This window comes from Thamnophis sirtalis, unplaced genomic scaffold (assembly GCF_051295495.1).
Source record: "Thamnophis sirtalis isolate CommonGarterSnake01/CBP01778 unplaced genomic scaffold, rThaSir2_p1.2 scaffold_13, whole genome shotgun sequence".
Taxonomy (NCBI): Eukaryota; Metazoa; Chordata; class Lepidosauria; order Squamata; family Natricidae; genus Thamnophis; species Thamnophis sirtalis.
The window spans coordinates 27,455,533-27,474,582 of record NW_028261393.1 but is presented as its reverse complement, the minus strand read 5'-3'; the positions used below and the strand labels follow the sequence as shown (position 1 = coordinate 27,474,582).

Sequence of the window (19,050 nt, the reverse complement as noted above, 5' to 3'; positions counted from 1 at the left end):
TGAGTGAGACCAGGGTCACTCAGTGAGGACTTCTGCCGGGCAAGCCAGAAAGACAAAGGCACAAGCCTTGCCGTGGAGGCTCTACTGGCGCCAGAGCACTCCGCCGCGCCGCACAGGGGTGGAGCGGCGAACCGTGGCTTCTCCAAGCGCCGTGGAGTGCCCGCACTGCTTCCACGTGGTCCGACTCATTGGAGAGGCCACGAGTGAGAGCCCGGCTACAGCAGCATTGGAAGGAGGCAAGGAAAACCAGTGGCAAGGGTGCGCAAAAGCTCCTCGGAGCACAAGCCGCTTGAAAAAGCATTTTTAAAGGCAGCGCCTTTGTTTTTGGTGTGTGGTGCCATTTTGAAACCGGGAGGAAACACGTGACCCAAGATGGCGGCACCAGCCGCTCCGAGGAAGCCGGCAGGACCCAGGTAACTGCATCGATGGCCAGTAGCCCCACCGGAGGGGCAGAGGTGCACCCATCCAGTGGCCACCCCAGAGGCTTTCCAAAAGGGGGGGAGCAAAGGCTAGAGCCAAGAAGAAGCACCTTTCCCCAGGGCAGAGTTAGAGGCAGAGGGTGGCCCCAAGCCTTCCAAACCCTCTTCAAAGTTTGAAAAGCGAAGGCACAAGACTTTGGAGCGGATCTGCAAAGAGGCGGGCAGACAAAAGACTATCCCAGGCCTGGGAACAGAGTGGAAGGCTCCAGGGATTTCTTCAACCAGCGGGGCCACCGAGGAGGACCCTGCTTTGCAGGCAAGGATCCCTATTGACACTTCAGGCCTTTGGGGCTCTGCTCAGGGGTGGTAATCCCCTCCCCTGCATCGTTGGGAACAGCCCTGCCCACGGGACTACCACCTCTGGGGTTTCCCCCTGCACAGGTGGGCATGGGCACCAGCCAGAAATCCCCCACAGTGTACCCAACTTTCAGGACCTGATGATGCATGCCTTCCAGCATTGCATGGCAGCGGCATTCCAACAGCCACAGGTGGCATCCCCTCCTAGGGTCCTAAAGGGGCTGGAAACCCATGGGGAGGACCCCCCAGGTCCCCGGCCTCATCCCAAGAGGACAGTGACCTGGAATGCGAGGAGGGCGAGATTAGAGAGGATAAACTATCTGAAGACGAAGGCATGCCCCCTCCTAAGCTGGCCTTTTTCGGGTTATTCCAGCCCTCCTTGTACAAGTCACTTCTCTTCAAGGCCAAGACAGCCGCCAAGCTCAGAAACAGAGCAGCAGAAGCACCGCCTCAACGCCAGGGATTCTCAGCAGAAACCATCTTAGATGAGCAGGCCATTGAGGCCGACACGGTGCCAACCCCCAGGGCCTTTCTTGACCTGGTCAAGTGTCAATGGGCATCTCCCACAGCGGGACGCATGCCCACATCCATGGACAAGGCTTTCTTCAATGTGGATCAGGACATGGCTCAGGTGCTGTCGCAACTCACCATCGATGCACCTGTCATGGCTCCCCATACACCTACCAACATGCCCGGGGAACCAGAGGATGCTCTGAAGCTGGAGGACAAGAAGGCGGACTTCACCCTGCAAAGGAGTCATCAAGCGGCCGCCTGGGCGGTGAAGGCCACCACCTCCTTCTTCAATCGGTCTTCTCTGCTGTGGCTACAGGAGCTGCAGCAACAAATTCCCATAACTGATGTCAGAGCGCACCAGGACATCAACAAACTGGTAGCAGCCATCCAATTTTCATCCGATGCCACCTGGACTGCAGCCAGGTTTGCCTTCAGGGCGATGACCTCGTCCATAGCATCTGGTAGGCTGCTGTGGCTGCAACAGTGGCAGGTCGACGTACGCCACAAATGGCGCCTGGCATCAGCCCCCTGCACAGGGGGCTCCCTCTTTGGAACGGCTCTGGATTACTACCTGGTTGAGAACAAGGACAAGCGGAAGGTGCTTCCCAACGCTCCGAAGAAGGGCAGCTTCAGGGCGGCTCCATACCCCAGGTGTTCCTATTCCTGGGGATAAGACTTCGGGTCCTCCTTCCGGGGTCAGAATTCCTTCAGGGGGTCAGATGCGGGGTACTCAGGTCCCAGGCAGTACCAGGGAGGATTCTCTGCCAGGCAGAGATACCCAGATAGGCAACAGAGAGGCAGGCAGCAGAAGCAGCCCTTTCGAGGGGGCAGAGGAGGCGGCGGGGGGCGCTCCTTCCGCAAAAACTAGAGCTAGATCTAACTCACCCCCCCTTTGGGGGGCGCTTGGCATAGTTTGCTGACTGTTGGGACCAATCCTCCTCTGATAAGTGGGTACAGAACACCATTAGGTATGGCCTTTCACTCAAGTTCCTTTCCAGCCCCCCAAGTTTCTTCTGGATCTGCCCGGTCTCAAATAACCAGACCTGGAGGTTACTGATGCAGGAGGCCATTCAACACCTTTTGGACATCAGGGCTATCCAACTAGTGCCCTTAGACCAGCAGGGTCAGGCGTATTACTCTATCTTCTTTGTATTCCCTAAGGCCTCGGGTGGCTGGAGAGCGATTCTTGACTTGAAACTCCTGAACTGCTTCATTCACTATAGGAGGTTTAAAATGCTCCATTCCATCTTGGAGGGGGTTAGGCAGGGAGATTTCCTCACCTCTATAGACCTCACAGAGGCATGCACATATCCATTGCTCAGGAACGCCGCAAATATCTCAGGTTCTGCAACCTAGGGCACCACTTCCAGTACTGGGCCTTGCCTTTCGGGTTTTCTTCTGCCCCCGAGTTTTCACCAAGGTAATGGCTGTCCTAGCAGCGTACCTGAGGCAGTTACCTGTTGGAATTCAATGTTATTTAGATGACCTGTTGTTGCAGTCATCCTCCTTTAAGGGTGCCCTATGGGATCTAGACATCACAATGACAGTACTGAGAGACCATGGGTTCTCGGTAAACTTGGCCAAAAGCCATCTTCACCCCTCCACTAGTCTGGTCCACCTAGGAGCCCTGATGGATATAAAGGCAAGCAAGGTTTCTCTGTCAACAGAAAGACAGCTCTCCCTTAGGCACCATGGTCTCCGCCATTGGCATTGTCCCTTGGGCTCGCCTCCACACGAGAGACATCCAATGGTTCCTTTTGCCTTTCTAGCGAAGGCGCATGAGCTGTTCCCAGACCAAAGTCCTTCTCCCAGCAGAAGTCTCCCGCCCACTGATCTGGTGGATGTCCCCAGCGATAACCAAGGGCGAAGTCTTCAGAATGCCAGACCGGGTGACGGTAACTATGGACGCCAGCCTGCTTGGGTGGGGTGCCCATCTGCAGGCTCAGATGGCGCAAGGACAATGGAGCCAGGCGGAATTGACTCACAATATCAACTGGTTGGAGCTCAGGGCGGTCAGCCTGGCCCTGTTACAATTCCATCGCTCTGTCAGGGGCAGGCACATTTTAGAAAACATCATCAACAAGGCTCACATAAACAGACGGGGGGGGGGGGGAACCAAATCGAAGGCCCTCATGCGGGAGGCCAAAAGACTGGGGCAGTGGGCCGAAAGAAATCTTCTGTCATTGACGGCGGAACATATAGTGGGGGTGGACAACATCAGAGCCGACTGGCTTAGCTGGACCGAAGTGGACAACTTGGAGTGGAGGCTGCAACCAGCTATCTTCGAGGAGGTGGCAGGGCACTTCGGACGCCCAGAGGTCGATTTATTCGCCACTCCTCTCAACACCCAACTCCCGAGGTTCTTCTCCAGGTACAAGACACGGGGGGGCGGAGGTGGTGCTGTTGCCCCTCACTGGCTCCAGAGGCTATGGTTTGCCGATCTCCAAACTCTCTCGGTGGACAGGTCCTGGAGGATCCCCCGGGAGAGGATCTCCCTCAGCCAGGGGTCACTGGAGCACCTGGACCCTCAGTGGTTCCAGTTGACCTCTTGGCGCTTGAGCGGAACATCCTGAGGGAAGACCACTTCTTCCCCAGGGTGATACAGACCATCCAAGCCGCCCGCAGACCCTCCATGGAGCGCATTTATGGCACTACATGGCGTGCCTTCTCTACATGGTGCAACTTCCGGGGGCACGATCCGGTGCGGGCCACTGTTCCACAAGTTCTGGACTTTCCCCAGACGGGCAATACAATTAAGAGACAGTTCTCGGCCATCTCATCGGTACTTCTGTGTGGCAGGGCCCAGACCTTGACTCACCATCCCATGGTCAGGCGATTCCTCAAGGGGGCATCCAACCTCAAACCGCCCACGGTACACAGGTACCCTTCCTGGGAGTTGCACAAGGTATTGGACGCTATGACAGGCGCTCCGTTTGAACCATTACGAACTGTGTCACTAAGTTTTTAACTCTTAAGGTGGTGTTTCTGGTGGCCATCACCTCTGCCAGGTGGATATCCGAACTGCAAGCAATGTCCTCCAGGGAGGACCTCTGTGTGTTTCACCTGGACAGAGTGGTGCTACGGTTGGATCTCTCCTTCATACCCAAGGTGTGCTCCTGCTTCCATCGCTCGCAGGAGTTGATATTGCCCAACTTCTGTCCAGACCCTTTTGCCCATTGGAGAGAAAGTGGCACACCTTGGACATAAGGAGGGCTCTGAGGATTTACCTCAGAAGAACCTGGCCGAACAGGAAATCCAAAGCTCTGTTTGTCTCCTTCCAGCTGGGGTCTCTGGGTAACAAGGTGACTTCCACCACCATAGGCAGGTGGTTGCAGACCTGTATTGCTACGGCCTACCAATCACAGGGTCTGCAAACACCGAGTCCTATCACAGCACACTCCACGCAAAGCATGGCCACTTCAACGGCCTGAGCCATGTAGGCTTCATTGACTGAGATCTGTAGGGCAGCCACGTGGTCTTCCCCCTCACCATTCATGAGGAACTACAAGTTGGACTCCTTTGCCTTGGCAGAAGCATCATTCGGTCGTAGGGTGTTACAGGCTGTTCACAAGGTGGGGGACATGCCCCACCAGGCATACGTTTGGCCATGTTGTCTTCATGTGTAACCCTCCCTAGGGACGTGTAGGCTTTCGTACATCCCATCCTGGATACTCCTCCCTTCACTATGGAGAAAGAGCATTGGTACTTACTTGATATGCCTCTTCTCATAGTGGGGAAGGAATATCCAGCCCCTCCCTGACATCGTTATCTAGCAAGTGTTACATTGGTTGTTAAACTGTTATGTTGAAGGTGTGAATCAATAAAGGTTTGAAACTAAAATAAAAGTCTGGAGTGGATAGCACAACGAGTCGGATAGAGTTCTTCGCCGTTAACTGGGCAGTACCTGGTGACCAGGGCGTGTCCCAAAGAGCTTATCTGACTCAGTCCAATCAACGAGAGGACAAGGTCAACCCATCCTGGATACTTCTCCTCCACTATGAGAAGAGTAAGTACCAACACCCTTTTTGTGGCATTGCTTTTAAAGTGCATCACTCTTTGCCTTTACTTAAGCAGTTCAAGACATCCCATGGGCTACATCTCAAGTGAAGCTAAGAGAAAGGAGGCCTAATGGCTGAGTAGAATTCTGATCGTCCTGCTTTTAATCTGTTACTACTTTATTACACTAGCTACTTTCTCGATTGAAGTTACAAGCAGACCCTGGGTTTCTTTGACAGCATGGTGATCCCCTGGTTTGGATGAGAGCACTTTTGGGTTATGTTTGGGATTAGTTACATTTGAACCTTAGTTGCTTAATAATACTATCAGCTAAATGAAGAATGTAATTCAGTTAAAATGTTATACAAATCCTACTGTTTTCCTTTTTCCTTTGGCTGAATAGGCTTCTGAGCTAGAGTTATTCCATTCCTTGTTGGAAATGAAATAAATTTGAATTAATTTAAATTAATTGACTTGATTAAACACAAGGCTATTTTAAATATACTGTATTCCATTGTTCTTGTTGCTGAAGCAGTAATTAATTCAGATATGCAGTTCCTGCTAAATTAGGCTGGAGGCTTCAACACATTATCTTCTCCATTGACTAAATTGGTTCAAAGACTTCTGCTGTCTGGGAGGATTAGTCTTTCTTCTATTTGTACTGCTTCTTCATTTGCAGAACTGGAACAAAAATAGTCTCCCTTTTCCAGTGACAAAAACTCTGGTGAATGTCCCCTTTAACTCTAGCCAAGACTTTCCTTTAGCTTTCTAGTTCTGCACATTCTTTTCCATTTCTAATATTCCATTACCTAAAGTCATTTAATTTTAATTGTCTTTTCTTTAAATCTCTTAAATTGGCTTTCTGTTCATTCCGGATTATATTACGTGACCTTGCCCTTCTCTTCAAAGATCTTCACTATCCTTCCTTGTTTCATATCTTGATACTTTCCTGTCTGCAACTTTCATTCCTTCAACTCCGTCAGTTGAAAGTCATTTCTCTTCAGGACTTCATCCTTTCAGACTTCAGTTGGGACTTCAACCAAACCGGAAAATAAGTCCTAGCATGATTTTTCAGGATACTCCAAAAATAAACCCCAGTTAAGATCATCAGCCAAATGGGTGCATTTAGTACCATATTTCCCCCCAAATAAGACCTAACAGGAAAATAAGCCCTAATGCATCTTTTGGAGTAAAAATTAATATAAGTTATGGTCTTATTTTTGGGGAAACCCAACAGACAGACACTTATACATACACTTTCTTAAAATATAAATTTGGGCCAGCATTCAGATTTTGAATTGTTTTTCCAGTGGACATTTTGGGATGTCAACTTTCATGCTGAATCTTCTGAGAAAACTTGTTTTTATTCCTTCACTTCAAGACCGGCTACTGCCTCTTTCCAGGAAAAATAAATCAGGCACTTGAATATTTCAGTTTTGCAAGTGAGTCGTTTCGTTCCTAGCCTCAATTTACATTTGACTATTACATAGATTCTCAGAAATATGTCCTAAGACTCCTACTTCAAAGTGGAGTTGTTCTGAATATGAAGGATGCCTTAATCTTTCTCCAAAATGTTGCAATGACCAAGCAAACTACCTCCTCCCCAGAAAGCATTTTTTTTCCACATTATTAAAATAAAACTAATGTATACCTTAGAGGACAAAAGTATATCTAAAGCCTTTTCTGGACCTCCAATTCAAAACTAAATGTTATTTCATTTACATTTAATAAATATTAATTAAATTATAAAATCTGTTTGTGCATGTGTGATTAAACTCCACTCATTTAATACTTTTTTGTTTCTGGTATATAAAAACAAATTTAGTAGCAGTATTTGCTTTCACCGGGACCGCATCCAAATTTCCTGGGGCCTCATGTTACACAGTTATGAATTAGGAGCCTGATTATTTCTTCTTTACAGCGTGTGTGTCTTGTGCCTCCTGTTTTAAGTTGTTTCCATCAATTTGCATGTGGACCTTCATGAAAGCCTTGAAGATATGGGGATGTTGACTCTGTTCTGCTTGCTTGGAAGGAAGTTGGTGGCATCCCCCTTCTCTACAGCTAGAATGGACCTCACATTTATTTATTTATATCCAGCCATTATAAATAACTCAAGACAGTGAAAACACGCAATGCTCCTTCCTCCTCTTATTTTTCCCACAACAACAACAACAAGAAGAAGTGAATTGCGCTGAGAGAGAGAGGGAGTGACCCAAAGTCACCCAGCAGGATTTCATGCCTTAAGCCGGACTGTCTTCTGGTGTTTCAAAGGTGCTTTTTCAAAAGGCAGCTGGACTTTGGTTTTCCATTTCTCATCCAAGAAATTTCTTCAGTTCTGAGTGGATAGTGGTGATGGGGGGTGGAAATATGTGTGTGTGTGTGTGTGTGTGTGTGTGTATACACACATATACACATATGTATATATGTATGTGTGTGTCTGTGTATGTATATATATACACACACACACACACATTCAGTCATTTGGTCATTAGCACACTCTCTGAGAGTGTTGAGGTCACTTGGGGGGCTAGCTCTGCCCTATGGGTCACCTGAATCAGAGTGCAAAAGGATGTGGAATCTTCTTGGAACTGACGAAAGTCCAGTTGCCTTCTGAAAAAGCACCTTTGAGACAACCATGATCTGGATGACTGAAAATCTCTATAGACATGTCTTCTGGTGATTGGTCCATTCAGATGGCTTTCATGCCTAAGGCGGGACTAGAACCCATTGTCTCCTGGTGATTGGCCCAAAGTCACCCAGATGGCTGTCATGTCTAAGACTGGACTAGAACTTGTGAGCTCCTAGTTTCTAGCCAGATGCCTTAACCATTCAGACCAAACTGGATATTCCTCTTCTTCTCTTCCAAAGGACTGGCCATTTGATGATGGAGCTCCACCCCCCGGTGAAATTGTGGAGGACTGGCTGAACCTGTTGAAAACCAAATTCCGTGAGGAGCCAGGCTGCTGTGTTGCTGTGCATTGCGTGGCAGGATTAGGAAGGTAAACGTTGTCTTGCATTAGAGCAGGAAAATTAACTGTAATACTGTTTTGGGGGGGGAGAGAGAAAGTGGGTGGGATATAGCAAAGAGGCAAATTGGGTGAGGCTGTGCTTAGGTTAGCAAAAGTGAGATTTGTGTGGCTTTCTATGAAAGGGGGGTCTTACTTTGTAACAGCGTTTCGGGCTTATTGTAGTTTTGACAGGATGCCCACTTATGTCAGATATACTGTCAAAACTTGCTTATCGCTTGTGTCAGATGCCACTGGATGAATGTAGCCCAGTCTCTCTTGAGTGAGGCAGCTGCCTGTCAATAGGCATTTGTTTGTCTGCAGAAAAGTGACTAGTCAGCTCCATAAATTTCTGTCCTACCTCTGAGCATAAAATGAATGGTATACGAGACCATTTTGTACAGCAATGTGCCTCTTGCAAAGAGATTTTCCCTTAGAAGTGCTCTAGATCCTGATAAGGCATACATACATTGTTTTCCCTTCATTAAGCTAATCTTTGACCATGTAAAGTCTTTCAGTTTCCAATTTATTCTTTTAAAACATTCATCTTTAGGACATTATAAAGCATGAGAATCAATCAAGCAGGTGCTAAAGTGCAGGCCTCCTAATACGCCTCTTAATACTCCTCGGAGTGACACAAATAATTCTCATTGAATTGAGAAATAAATAAATAATAATTGAAAATAATTTAGCTTAGTTTAGCTACACTTCTAGATAACATGTCTGCACTCAGTAGGTGCTCCTGTGTGTGTATTGTTATAGAGGTGTGACAGTGTTTCAAACATGAAACAAGGCTGGTCTGAGGTTCCTCTGGGTGTCCAGACCTTGAAACACTCTAGATTTTCAGTAGAGCCAGACCAACCTGCTTCAAACTTGAAATATCTATTTTGACATTGGGATGTTTCAAATGTGAAACATTTTGCAGTGTTAATGTACACTTCATTAGTGTGTTGAGCATCGGGCTGTTGGTGGAGGATTGCCTGATTTGGTGTTAGACTTCTTTTTTATGCTAATGGCCTGTGAAATAGCAATTTTAAGATATCAATATCTTTACTGATAATATCTTTATGAGTGCTTAGTAATACAAAGGATGGATAAGTTAAGAAGCCCAGAGCGTCTATAACTGTTAGCATGAGTTTCCTTTGTGAGGATTGCCATATGGGCTGCAGTGTTAAATCAGCTCATTAAAAATTGTTCCTAATTACAAAGCAAAGGGATCTTTATATTCTTTCCCATGTTTCATTTATTTGTAAAGAGCTATTTCAGCAAAATGTACAAGCCATATTATATCACTTCTGTTTGGCACCCAGAAAACCATTGACTTGGACTTGAATCGAGATCAGAACAGGTGTTCTGTTGCTGCAAGGCAGAAACTGTCTTGGGCCAATGGCTATGCTAATTGGATTTATTTCTGAATGTTTATTGGATGAATTTTAAATCTGTCTTAATATTTCATGCCCTTCCAGAGCTCCAGTTCTGGTTGCCCTTGCACTCATTGAATGTGGAATGAAGTATGAGGACGCTGTGCAGTTTATAAGACAGTGAGTGGGGTTGATCTTCTGGGGTATTCCGTCTCCTCCTGCTTGTTTTCTATTTCAGTTTTTGTCTTGAGGAAGTTTCTGTCACAGTGGTTGAAGTAATTCCGATTTTGTGCAGAGGTAGCTGTGAAAAAACCTTAGTTCAGACTTCCTCCCAGGGTTTGGGTTTGGGATTTCTGCTGGTACTAGACATTGTCCCCTAAAGGACATACAAGCTTTGGCAAAAGAACACCTTAATGCTGACTTGTTGTCTTGCTTCCTTGAGATTTTGACCAACTCCTTTGGAATGCTTGGCCAGTCTGGATGGGAGAGTTTCCCTGCTTAAGATTTTTGGTCCAGGTGATAATGGTACCCTTTCCAGAGAAATTTAAGTTTTCTGTGCAGCAAGTGCCCTTTAAGAGATAATTCCTACTGCTTTTAACTAAAGAAAGATGCTGCTGCTAGCAAAGGTAGCCTGCATTTCTTTTAATATGCCACATGTTTTTAACTTAGGAATTTATCTCACCAATCCAGCTTGCTTGTAAAATATTTTTTATCTCATCTTTCCTCTAAGAAGCTTGGCAAATGAGGTTCCCCAAAACATCCCATTTTATCCTAACACTTCTGATTTGGCTTTGGCTTATGGACACTTCTCTTTCTCCTTGCAAAGAGAGGAAATTTATTTATTAAATTTATATGCCACCTGCTTCAAATAACTCTGGGTTGCTTGCAATAATAAAAAAGCATAGATATAAAAGCATTACAGATACATTTAACAACAGTTAAAACCAAGGGTGTGGAGAGTAAAGGAATAGACATTTGTCTCTTAACTCCAGCAGCCACCTCCAGCAGCATGCATCCCTAGCAGGGCCCCAAGCCAACTGGGACAGCAAGCTTTAAGACTCCTCTGGAAGGATAGAAGGGTGGAAGTGGATCTCACCTTTGAGGACAAGATGTTCCAGAGAGGTGGTTCTTCTTGACCCCACTAGCCAAAATCCCTCCTGACAGGATCTCCAGAGGCCTCTTCTGCTGGAGTGGGTAGAGCAGACCAAAGCCATTAAGGTGAGGGGTTCCCCAGATAATCTGCTCCCATGCCATGAAGAGCTTTAAAGGTGACACTTTGGACCTGAAAGCAAACTAGCAATCAATGCAGCCCCATTGCTGGGTCTTCCCTGTTGTTGAATTAATGCAGGTAGCAACAACTAAATTGCAGGTTTAATACAATCTGTGGGTCCACTTGCCCTTGTGTGCACATATACCAATCATTTTGTTTGTCTCGTATCTTACTGTCATTGGGGTAAAGTGGAAGGGCTGGATAAGAAAGCAGTTTTCAATTGTCTATTCTTGGGGCTGTTCTATTTTAGTCATGGATTCAGCAATTATATGCTAATGCCCGAAATGCTCTTGTATTTCAGGAAGAGGAGAGGAGCCTTCAATTCTAAACAACTGCTCTATCTTGAGAAATACCGACCGAAGATGAGGTTACGCTTTAGAGATGCCAACGGGCACTGCATCGTGCAATAAGCCAAGTCCCTTTGTGATGTCTTTGACGCTATCATGGCTGTCTTTCTGGACTTGTGGAATCTGGAATTGTAATTCTTGCATTGAGCGACATCCTGGCCGTTGTGGAGTCAGGGCTCCTCTGCCTTTCTCCTAATGATAATGATTGTGATAAAAAATAAAATTAAAACGAAACATTTCAGTGCAGGATTGTCTTCTCATGTTAGTCTGATCATCTGCCAAGTGATGGGAGTTTCCTTACTTTTCTGTATTTTTAACCTTTTTTGGTGGAAGAAAACCAAATTGATTTTATGTTTTGAGGAACACCGGAGTATGTGCAGAAATTTGTAATGGTGGAGTAGGACGGGGAGCCCTAATGAGGTCCTAGCCTGAATTTATTATTTTTTAGTTTTAGAAGTGGTTTCTCTTTCATTTTGTTGAAACCTGGAAGATAGAATTGGAGTTTGGTATGGTCCATGTGAGTGAGCAGCAGCCTTAAACCCTGTGGGGTGCTTTTAGAAATAGTGTGATATATGTATGTGTGTAAGTTTGCTGGCAACTGGTTGTTTTACCAGCGTCAGTAAAGGCAGCGTCAGTAAATCTGATATTCTGGGTTAAAGCCCTTAACTAGGTGGTATTTACGAGCATCTTTCAGTTTACACCTGAAGAGGCACCAGGAAGAAGGCTGGGGGCGTGGGCTCATTTCATAATGCTGGTGGCTGTGATACATTTAACAGTGACGTTTCATGCTCTTTTTATGCAGATGTCCAAATTACATGATGGTGGGTATTTCCAATGTTGTCTTCAGTGCTGAGATATATTGCTCAACATTTGTCTACAGTTACATGTTATCTAAATGTTTTGAGTTAGAAGTTGACTTCCTGCAATTTAAGCAGAAAAAAAATATCTTCCAGCAAAGAGAGAGACTGAATGTTTTTGGTGAAAACATTTAAAATGCCAACTTATGGTATCATCCAGGATGGATGAAAAGGTGGTACGTTTCCTCCCTGGAGAGATCTTAACAGTTGAATCAAGTCTCGTCTTCTCATGCTGCTTTTCCATCCATTGGCATCTTGAGCTCCCCATGCCTGCGGGCGTTTTTCCAGCTTAGCCTCTCATAGAGTTCACCTTAACCACTGATTGCCTTGTTTTTAACTTTTCACCAGGTTCTTAAGGGAGACTTGCTGATCACATACTGTCAATGCCTCATATGTTTGTTGTCTTCGTGTAAAATATCGGGAAACTAGGCTCAGTTTTGATTACTGATTTTGATTAGGAAAGGCAGGAAGTTTTGCTTGTACGTTTGTTCATTTTAAGTTACTTCTCTGCCAAATTGCTTCAATTAAACTGAGTTGTTTGTCTTCCAGCTCAGTTTTGCTTTTAAAAATGTTTGCTGAAGATTTTTAATTTATATTCTTCAGTCTTTGTGCAGCATCAGGCTCCAGTGGGATCCTCCAGCTGCTCTATCAGTGAACACAGACAAGGCCTTCCAGCTCTCCAACAGGGTATCTCACAGTATATTGTGTTGAATCACTTGATATACAGTAGTCCTTTTAAATATTTTGAGTCTAAAAATCATTAAAAGCTTCCTGGCAAACTTGTGTGAAAGCTGATTGTGGTGATAACGCCACTTAAATCTCGATGTGGGTGACCTGGAGTGCAATCTTATGCATGTTGATTGAGAACTTCTTTAAATGTAGGGAAACTGACACCCCTGAATGTTTGTAAGATTGCAGTCTTGACTGAATTTAGTTTGTAAATCTATTAAGCCCCAAATGCCAGATTCCTTGATATTTTGTTTTTTCACATTGTTGTAAAACATACAAGTGTTCAGAGTGGCATGTCTTACATTTAAGAAAGATCATGTTTATCTGGAAGCATAATTCTAAGAAGAAGAAAAATAGAGCTGTCTTTCCTTATTTCCTGCTCTGGCTGTCACACATATGCATAAAAGTACACATCCTTGTAATCAGATCTTATTTCCTAAAAAAATGTTATTTTGACCGAAAAATGCTGCAGCATAATGTGTTGAAGTCAGATTTTTAAAAATTCCTAAAGTTCTGCCCTAAACCTGTAAAATAATTGATTTCTTTTCTTTTCCCTATGTATAGTTTTGTTCTCCCCTTTCAGTTTCACTGTATTGTATTACAGTATATTAGCTTGTATTTCAAACCTAGCAGAACTGATTGGGGGCGGGTGGGGGGAACAGTTCGGTATACAGGGCTACACATTCTGTCATAGAATAGAAATGCTGGAGCTTCAATGTGAGCCGAGCTTAATAGGCACAATTTCTGGTTTAGCACTTGAAACATAGTGCAATAAAGTTCTTACTGTAAAGTCTCCTGCTTGCTTCTTAGTGAATTTGTTACAAGGACCAGCTGTTTTGGGTTAGGGCAGAAGTCCAGAGACTGAAAGAACTTAAAAGGTTTGCTGCCTCCATCTGGAAAATACAAGACTTTTATTTTTGGGTTTTTATTTTTTCCTGTGTTAGACCCAATGGTGAAAATGCTTTTCAGAGAAAATGATCCACTCCAATCGATTTGCTTAATGCCCAAGCTTCTGACTCTGCACTGCCTTTTTGTTAGGAATCCAGCTGTCCTTCAGAGGACTGTGAGAGGAAGGACGTTTGTGTGCCCGTACCTGGTGCTGCCTGAATCTCTACTTGAGTAAGATGCATATATTGGATGCTGTCAGAATCTCTTTTTTTTTCAAGATTCGGTTCCATAATGACAACAGTCACATAAATGCTGTGCTACACAGAGGAATTTATCAGCTTGAATGTTAATCCCAACACATCCTGCTTTAAATGGCTGAACTTTCACTTCAAGATCTGGGCATTCCTTAGTTACTGGGCTGATTTGATGCAAAAATATGATATGAAGTGAGCTATGAATTAACCACATGCATTGTGAGATTTAGGCATAAATTAAATAAACCACAGCTTAGGCCTCACAATCCGTAGAACCTCCCAAAATTTCAGAGATTGTTTAAAAAGAATTTTATGTGGCTTTTATATGTACTTGCGTAGTAAATGTTTGTGAAGTTTTAAAATGGCTTTATATGTAATTAAAACACATTTTCATTTTTTGTGGTGATCAAGGATTGTTTTGGTACGCATCTTTGTGCAATTTTTAAATAAGAGACCTTCAAACTTTATATAGCTTAGGGCCTCATCAAGTCTAAATCTGGTATTGACCCCAGGGGCCAGGTTGCACGACAAACTAAGCTAAAATGTGGTTACCTGTTTTGTGGTTTGATGCGTCATGTAAACACAACTATTGTGTTGAGTCTTGAGTCTGCATTGAGTCTTGGAAACATCTGCTTTCTTGAAACCTAACATTTTTTCACAGGAGCCAATCTCAGAACAGGAATTTAGGGTACAGGTCAGAATCTTCAGAGTTTTGTTAATAAGCTCATAATTAGCCAAAGTCAGGGAACTATATCTTAGGAAACCAAGCTTGTAGATGGAAGTAGATACTAAATCTCAGCTAAATATCCTTCACCCAGTTTTTCAGGAGAGAAGACATCAAGTAGTACTAATTCTCTTCAGAATCTGTCCAAAGAAAGGATCTCACCATGCCTCATGAACTGGGCCACTGAAAATACTCTTGCCAAGTCATGTTTTTTTTTTTTAAAAAAAAAGCTTTGTTGAACGGTTCTAACTAATAAAACCTGGTTAAAGAAACCTAGATATGCTCATGCCTCACTAAGCCAAAACCAAACAACTCCCTGAATTAGTTTCAATTGGCTGCACACACACAGACACACACCACATAACTGATGGCAGGTGGTTTAGGGTTGTAAACAACCAATCTTTGCCTCAAAGTTACCATTGTTAGATCAGGGTTTAATGTGCCTGCTTAGTTCATGCCAAGAGTTTTCAGACTTGTTTTGTTTGAGGTGCGTGGCCTGAAGTATTTTATTACCTGATTATTCCTGTTGGTGCTCAACAGGCTGTGATGCCAAAGGCAGATGAACAATTCAGGCCAGCTCTTAGCAGGGGAAAAACAGTCATCCACAATGGATGGAAAGGCTTTGAGCAGGGTATCCTGACCATTTCAGTAGCGCCAACCTGTTTCCATGACCTCCCACTGCTTTGAGGCTCTTTTCCAGCTGCCTCTAAGTCTCACCTTGTTTCAGCCATCCTTTAAAGCAGGGGTGCCCAGACTTGTGGACTTCAACTCCCAGAATCCTCCAGCCAGCTCTGCCAGTTGCCAAGTTTGGGGACCCCTGGATCCAGGCCAGCTGGCTGGAGAATTCTGGGAGTTGAAGTCCACAAGTCTTAAAAGTTGCCAAGTTTGGCCACCCCTGCCTTAAAGCCTCTTCTTCCTACCTCCCTTTGCGTCATTCAGATGCTGCCCAAATATTCCACCTTACTAGAAACTGGATCTTCCAGATCTCGGCTTGCAAAGGGGGAGAGGCTTCCATCTCTTGGTTGTCATCGAATGATTGCCCGAGTTCTATAGCCCCGATCTTCTAATTTAGAGGTCATTATTTTATTCCAGCTGAGCTACACCCCCATCAATTATGCAAAATTCAAAGGATACTTAAACCCAAATGACGAGTACGATAGAGGGAGAAAACCACTAGGAAGGCTCTACTGCGAGATCCAAGCCATCCCCATTCCTGCCTTCGGTGCCTTTCCCGGATCCTGTCCGCGTTCCGCTTGAACCCATGGCGCCAAGCCTTCCCGACGCCTTTCAGTTGCGTTGAACTACAAGGTAAGTCATTCCCTGCCCAGACGGCAGTAACTCCGCTTCCCACTCGGATGGACGCCGCTCCCAATCAAGCAGAAGCCAGTCCGCTACACGTGCTGGGCGGGCCGGGCCAGAAGCGCTCAAGTCCCCGTCTCCTCCGCCTCTTTGGCTCATCGGGCAGGCCCCGCCCGCTAGCGTGCCGGTAAAGCTCCGCCTCTTTTACCGCCTAACCTCGGTATGCGAGTGTCCCCCCACGTGGGCGGGGACTAGGGAAGTAGGCGGGGCGTTCCCAGGTAGGCTCCCAATCCCTTTGCAAAGGAGGCGCGTGGGTTGTTAACTGCTGAAGCGCACGGCCGTTGGGAAGGAGCCTGTAAGCCGCCCGATTGCGTCCCATCCTGGCCCTGCTCGGCTGGTGGTCTTGCATTGGAAAGGAAGCCAGCGAGGAGACGTATCCGCCAGTTCCCCGGGCTTCGGTGGGGCCAGCCTCAGCCCGAGCGGTGGTCGTGGAGACCCCGGGGACAAATGAGAAAGAGTGGCATCCGCCTTAACCCGTGGGAAAAGACACGCGGGCGAGGACTCCCGACCTGGTCCAGGCCTTAGAACCGATGATGTTTTTAACCCCACTTCCTTTTAAACGTTAAGTTGCTTAGTCTTCTTGCTTAGTCCTTGGGTTGGCTCAGTTTTTCTTCCAGCTGATCGTGCGCGAAAGGTTGGTGATACAAGCAAGTAAGAGTATTTCCTAAAATTCGCCCTAAAGCAGGGGTGTCTAAACTTGGGAACTTTTAAGATTTGTGGACTTCAACTTGAAGTCCCTGCCTTAAAGGTCTCTCACCTAGATTAGACGCCCACTTTTCCACACTGAGCAAACACACCACCAGTTGTGCCTGGACTGGACTGGACTGTAACAAAAGACAAGGAATTTCACCTCCCCCCCTCAATCGTTTTCTCTCAATTAAAAAAAAAACGTTTTTTTCCTTTTCTTAGGAGTTGATCATAATAAGGATGTGCTGAAATTAGGAAACATTTTCAATAGAGGAATAAATAAAAAATAGTACAATTTTAATCAAGTAAATGAATCAGATGAGCTTTTCTCTCCTGGCTTTCTCAACTTTACAATACAAATCTCATCACTCACTGGTCCTTGACATGCTGGAGGGGAGTAGTGGAGAATGTAATCCAACCTGTGAAAGGAAGGCATCTTTTCAATGGGGAAGATTGGCATAAAGCAGGGTGGTCAAACTCCTGGCCTATAGGCTGGATGCGTCATGCGCTGGCCATGCCCACTCCCATTTTAGCAAAAGGGGGGGGGATCCCAATATATCATGTGATGATGTGAGTTTGACATCACTGGCATAAAGGAATATGTTTCAATTATATATATTTTGAGGGTGTGATAATTTCACCAAGCATAGAAAGCCTTGATAAGCAAAATGTATGATTAGGAAAACAATACAATATTTTAAACAGCAAAATTACATTCTAGGACAGTTTTTCAACCTCCTAACTTTAAGATGGGTGCGCTTCGATCTTCCGGAATTCTCCCAGCCAGCATGCATCTTGTTGCAAACAATGCTGGCTGGGAAATTCTGGCAGTTGAGGTCTACCTGTCAAAGTTTTGGGTACTGAGTAACACTATTCTAGAAACTCTGGAAGTTGACATCCACAGGAAACATAAGGAGAGAAATAAGCTCTAGTAGAATCATAGTAGACAATAATGTTACAGTACCTGGGATTGGAATGTTGATATTGATTTTAGTAGGGAAAAAGTTACACTGCAAAATGATGTTATGCAATCAAATCTTTTGGTTGCTTTTTATCAAAACTGGGAAGGACTATTTTGGTTATAAGTCATTTCCATACAATAAAATAGTTCATTAGTATTAGATTTTCCCCCCCATAATTCCCATATCTTGAATTTCTAGATCTTTCTGAATCCTCCTGATTAGCAGGTTATAACTGTATTTATTTTCATTTATCAGAACAATGCTATTCATAGACAAAATTTATTCCAGGAAACAGATTCAAAACTATATAATGCCAGACTGTCACTGCTAAGAACAGCTGTTTTTTAATTTACTGTCTTTCAGATATTTTGGACCAACTCTTAAGAATTTCCAGATTCTCACAGCCTTCTTGGGAATTGAAGCTTAACAAATCAGGCTGTCTAACAATGGCAGGGAATCTCTAATTTCTACAATCCCTGAATTTTAAAATGTGATGAAGCAAAATGGATGATTTTGAGAGTTAGCTTGGGCCAGTTAAGATGCAGGCTTAGAAATCAGGAGTCTGTGAGTTCTAGCACTGCCTTAAGCATGAAAGCTGGCTGAGTGACTTTGGGTCAGTTCCTTTCTCTCAGCCCAATCTACCTCTCAGGGTTGTAGGAAAAATGGGAGATAAAGGAGTATTATGTATGCTGCCTTGAGTTACTGAAAAAGTAATAAAGGTAGGATAAGAATCAGAAAATACAAGATTAAGATAAGATTTTTAAGAAGATATTTTTTAAGACAACCATTTGACCAGTATGGTATACTATAGGGTCTTCAGCTCAAGTGGAGTTGGACCTCCAATGTCCCTTCCAATTCTGTTATTCTGTATTTTATAGTTGAATGTATGTGGATGAGAATGGAAAAAGATGGCCTAATAAGGAAGGATTATTTTGAGAATCTAGGATGGGAAATACATCATGTGAAGTGTTAATACAACTTTATAATGCCTTGATAACACACTTGGAATACTGCATCCAGTTTTGGTCGGCATGATGTAAAAATGATGATGAGACTAGAAAGAGTACAGAAAAGAGCAATAAAGATGATTAGGGGATTGGAGGCTAAAACATATAAAGAAGGGTTGCTGAAATTGTGTATGTCTAGTTTAATGATAAGAAGGACTAGGGGAGACATGATAGGAGTGTTCCGATATCTCAGGGGTTGCCACAAAGAAGAGAAAGTCAAACTATTCTCCAAGGCACCTGAGGGTAGAACAAGAAGCAATGGAGGAAACTAACCAAGGAGAGAAGCAACTTAGAACTGAGGAGAAATTTCCTGAC

At 44.7% G+C, this 19,050-nt stretch overlaps 2 protein-coding genes across 2 annotated transcripts in view; both read left to right on the top strand.

Moving 5' to 3' along the window:
- PTP4A2 (protein tyrosine phosphatase 4A2) overlaps positions 1 to 13,647 on the top strand; it is a 36,247-nt gene extending 22,600 nt beyond the window's left edge. Inside the window, exons 4-6 of the mRNA XM_087727224.1 lie at positions 8,154 to 8,284; positions 9,757 to 9,831; positions 11,223 to 13,647. Of these exons, the coding sequence (XP_087583350.1) occupies positions 8,154 to 8,284; positions 9,757 to 9,831; positions 11,223 to 11,331 (315 nt within the window). The 3' untranslated portion in view covers positions 11,332 to 13,647. The remainder of the gene's footprint in view (positions 1 to 8,153; positions 8,285 to 9,756; positions 9,832 to 11,222) is intronic.
- A 2,777-nt stretch (positions 13,648 to 16,424) lies between these two features.
- SPOCD1 (SPOC domain containing 1) overlaps positions 16,425 to 19,050 on the top strand; it is a 38,342-nt gene continuing 35,716 nt past the window's right edge. Inside the window, exon 1 of the mRNA XM_087727358.1 lies at positions 16,425 to 16,730. The gene's annotated coding sequence lies outside the window, so the exon portion shown is untranslated. The remainder of the gene's footprint in view (positions 16,731 to 19,050) is intronic.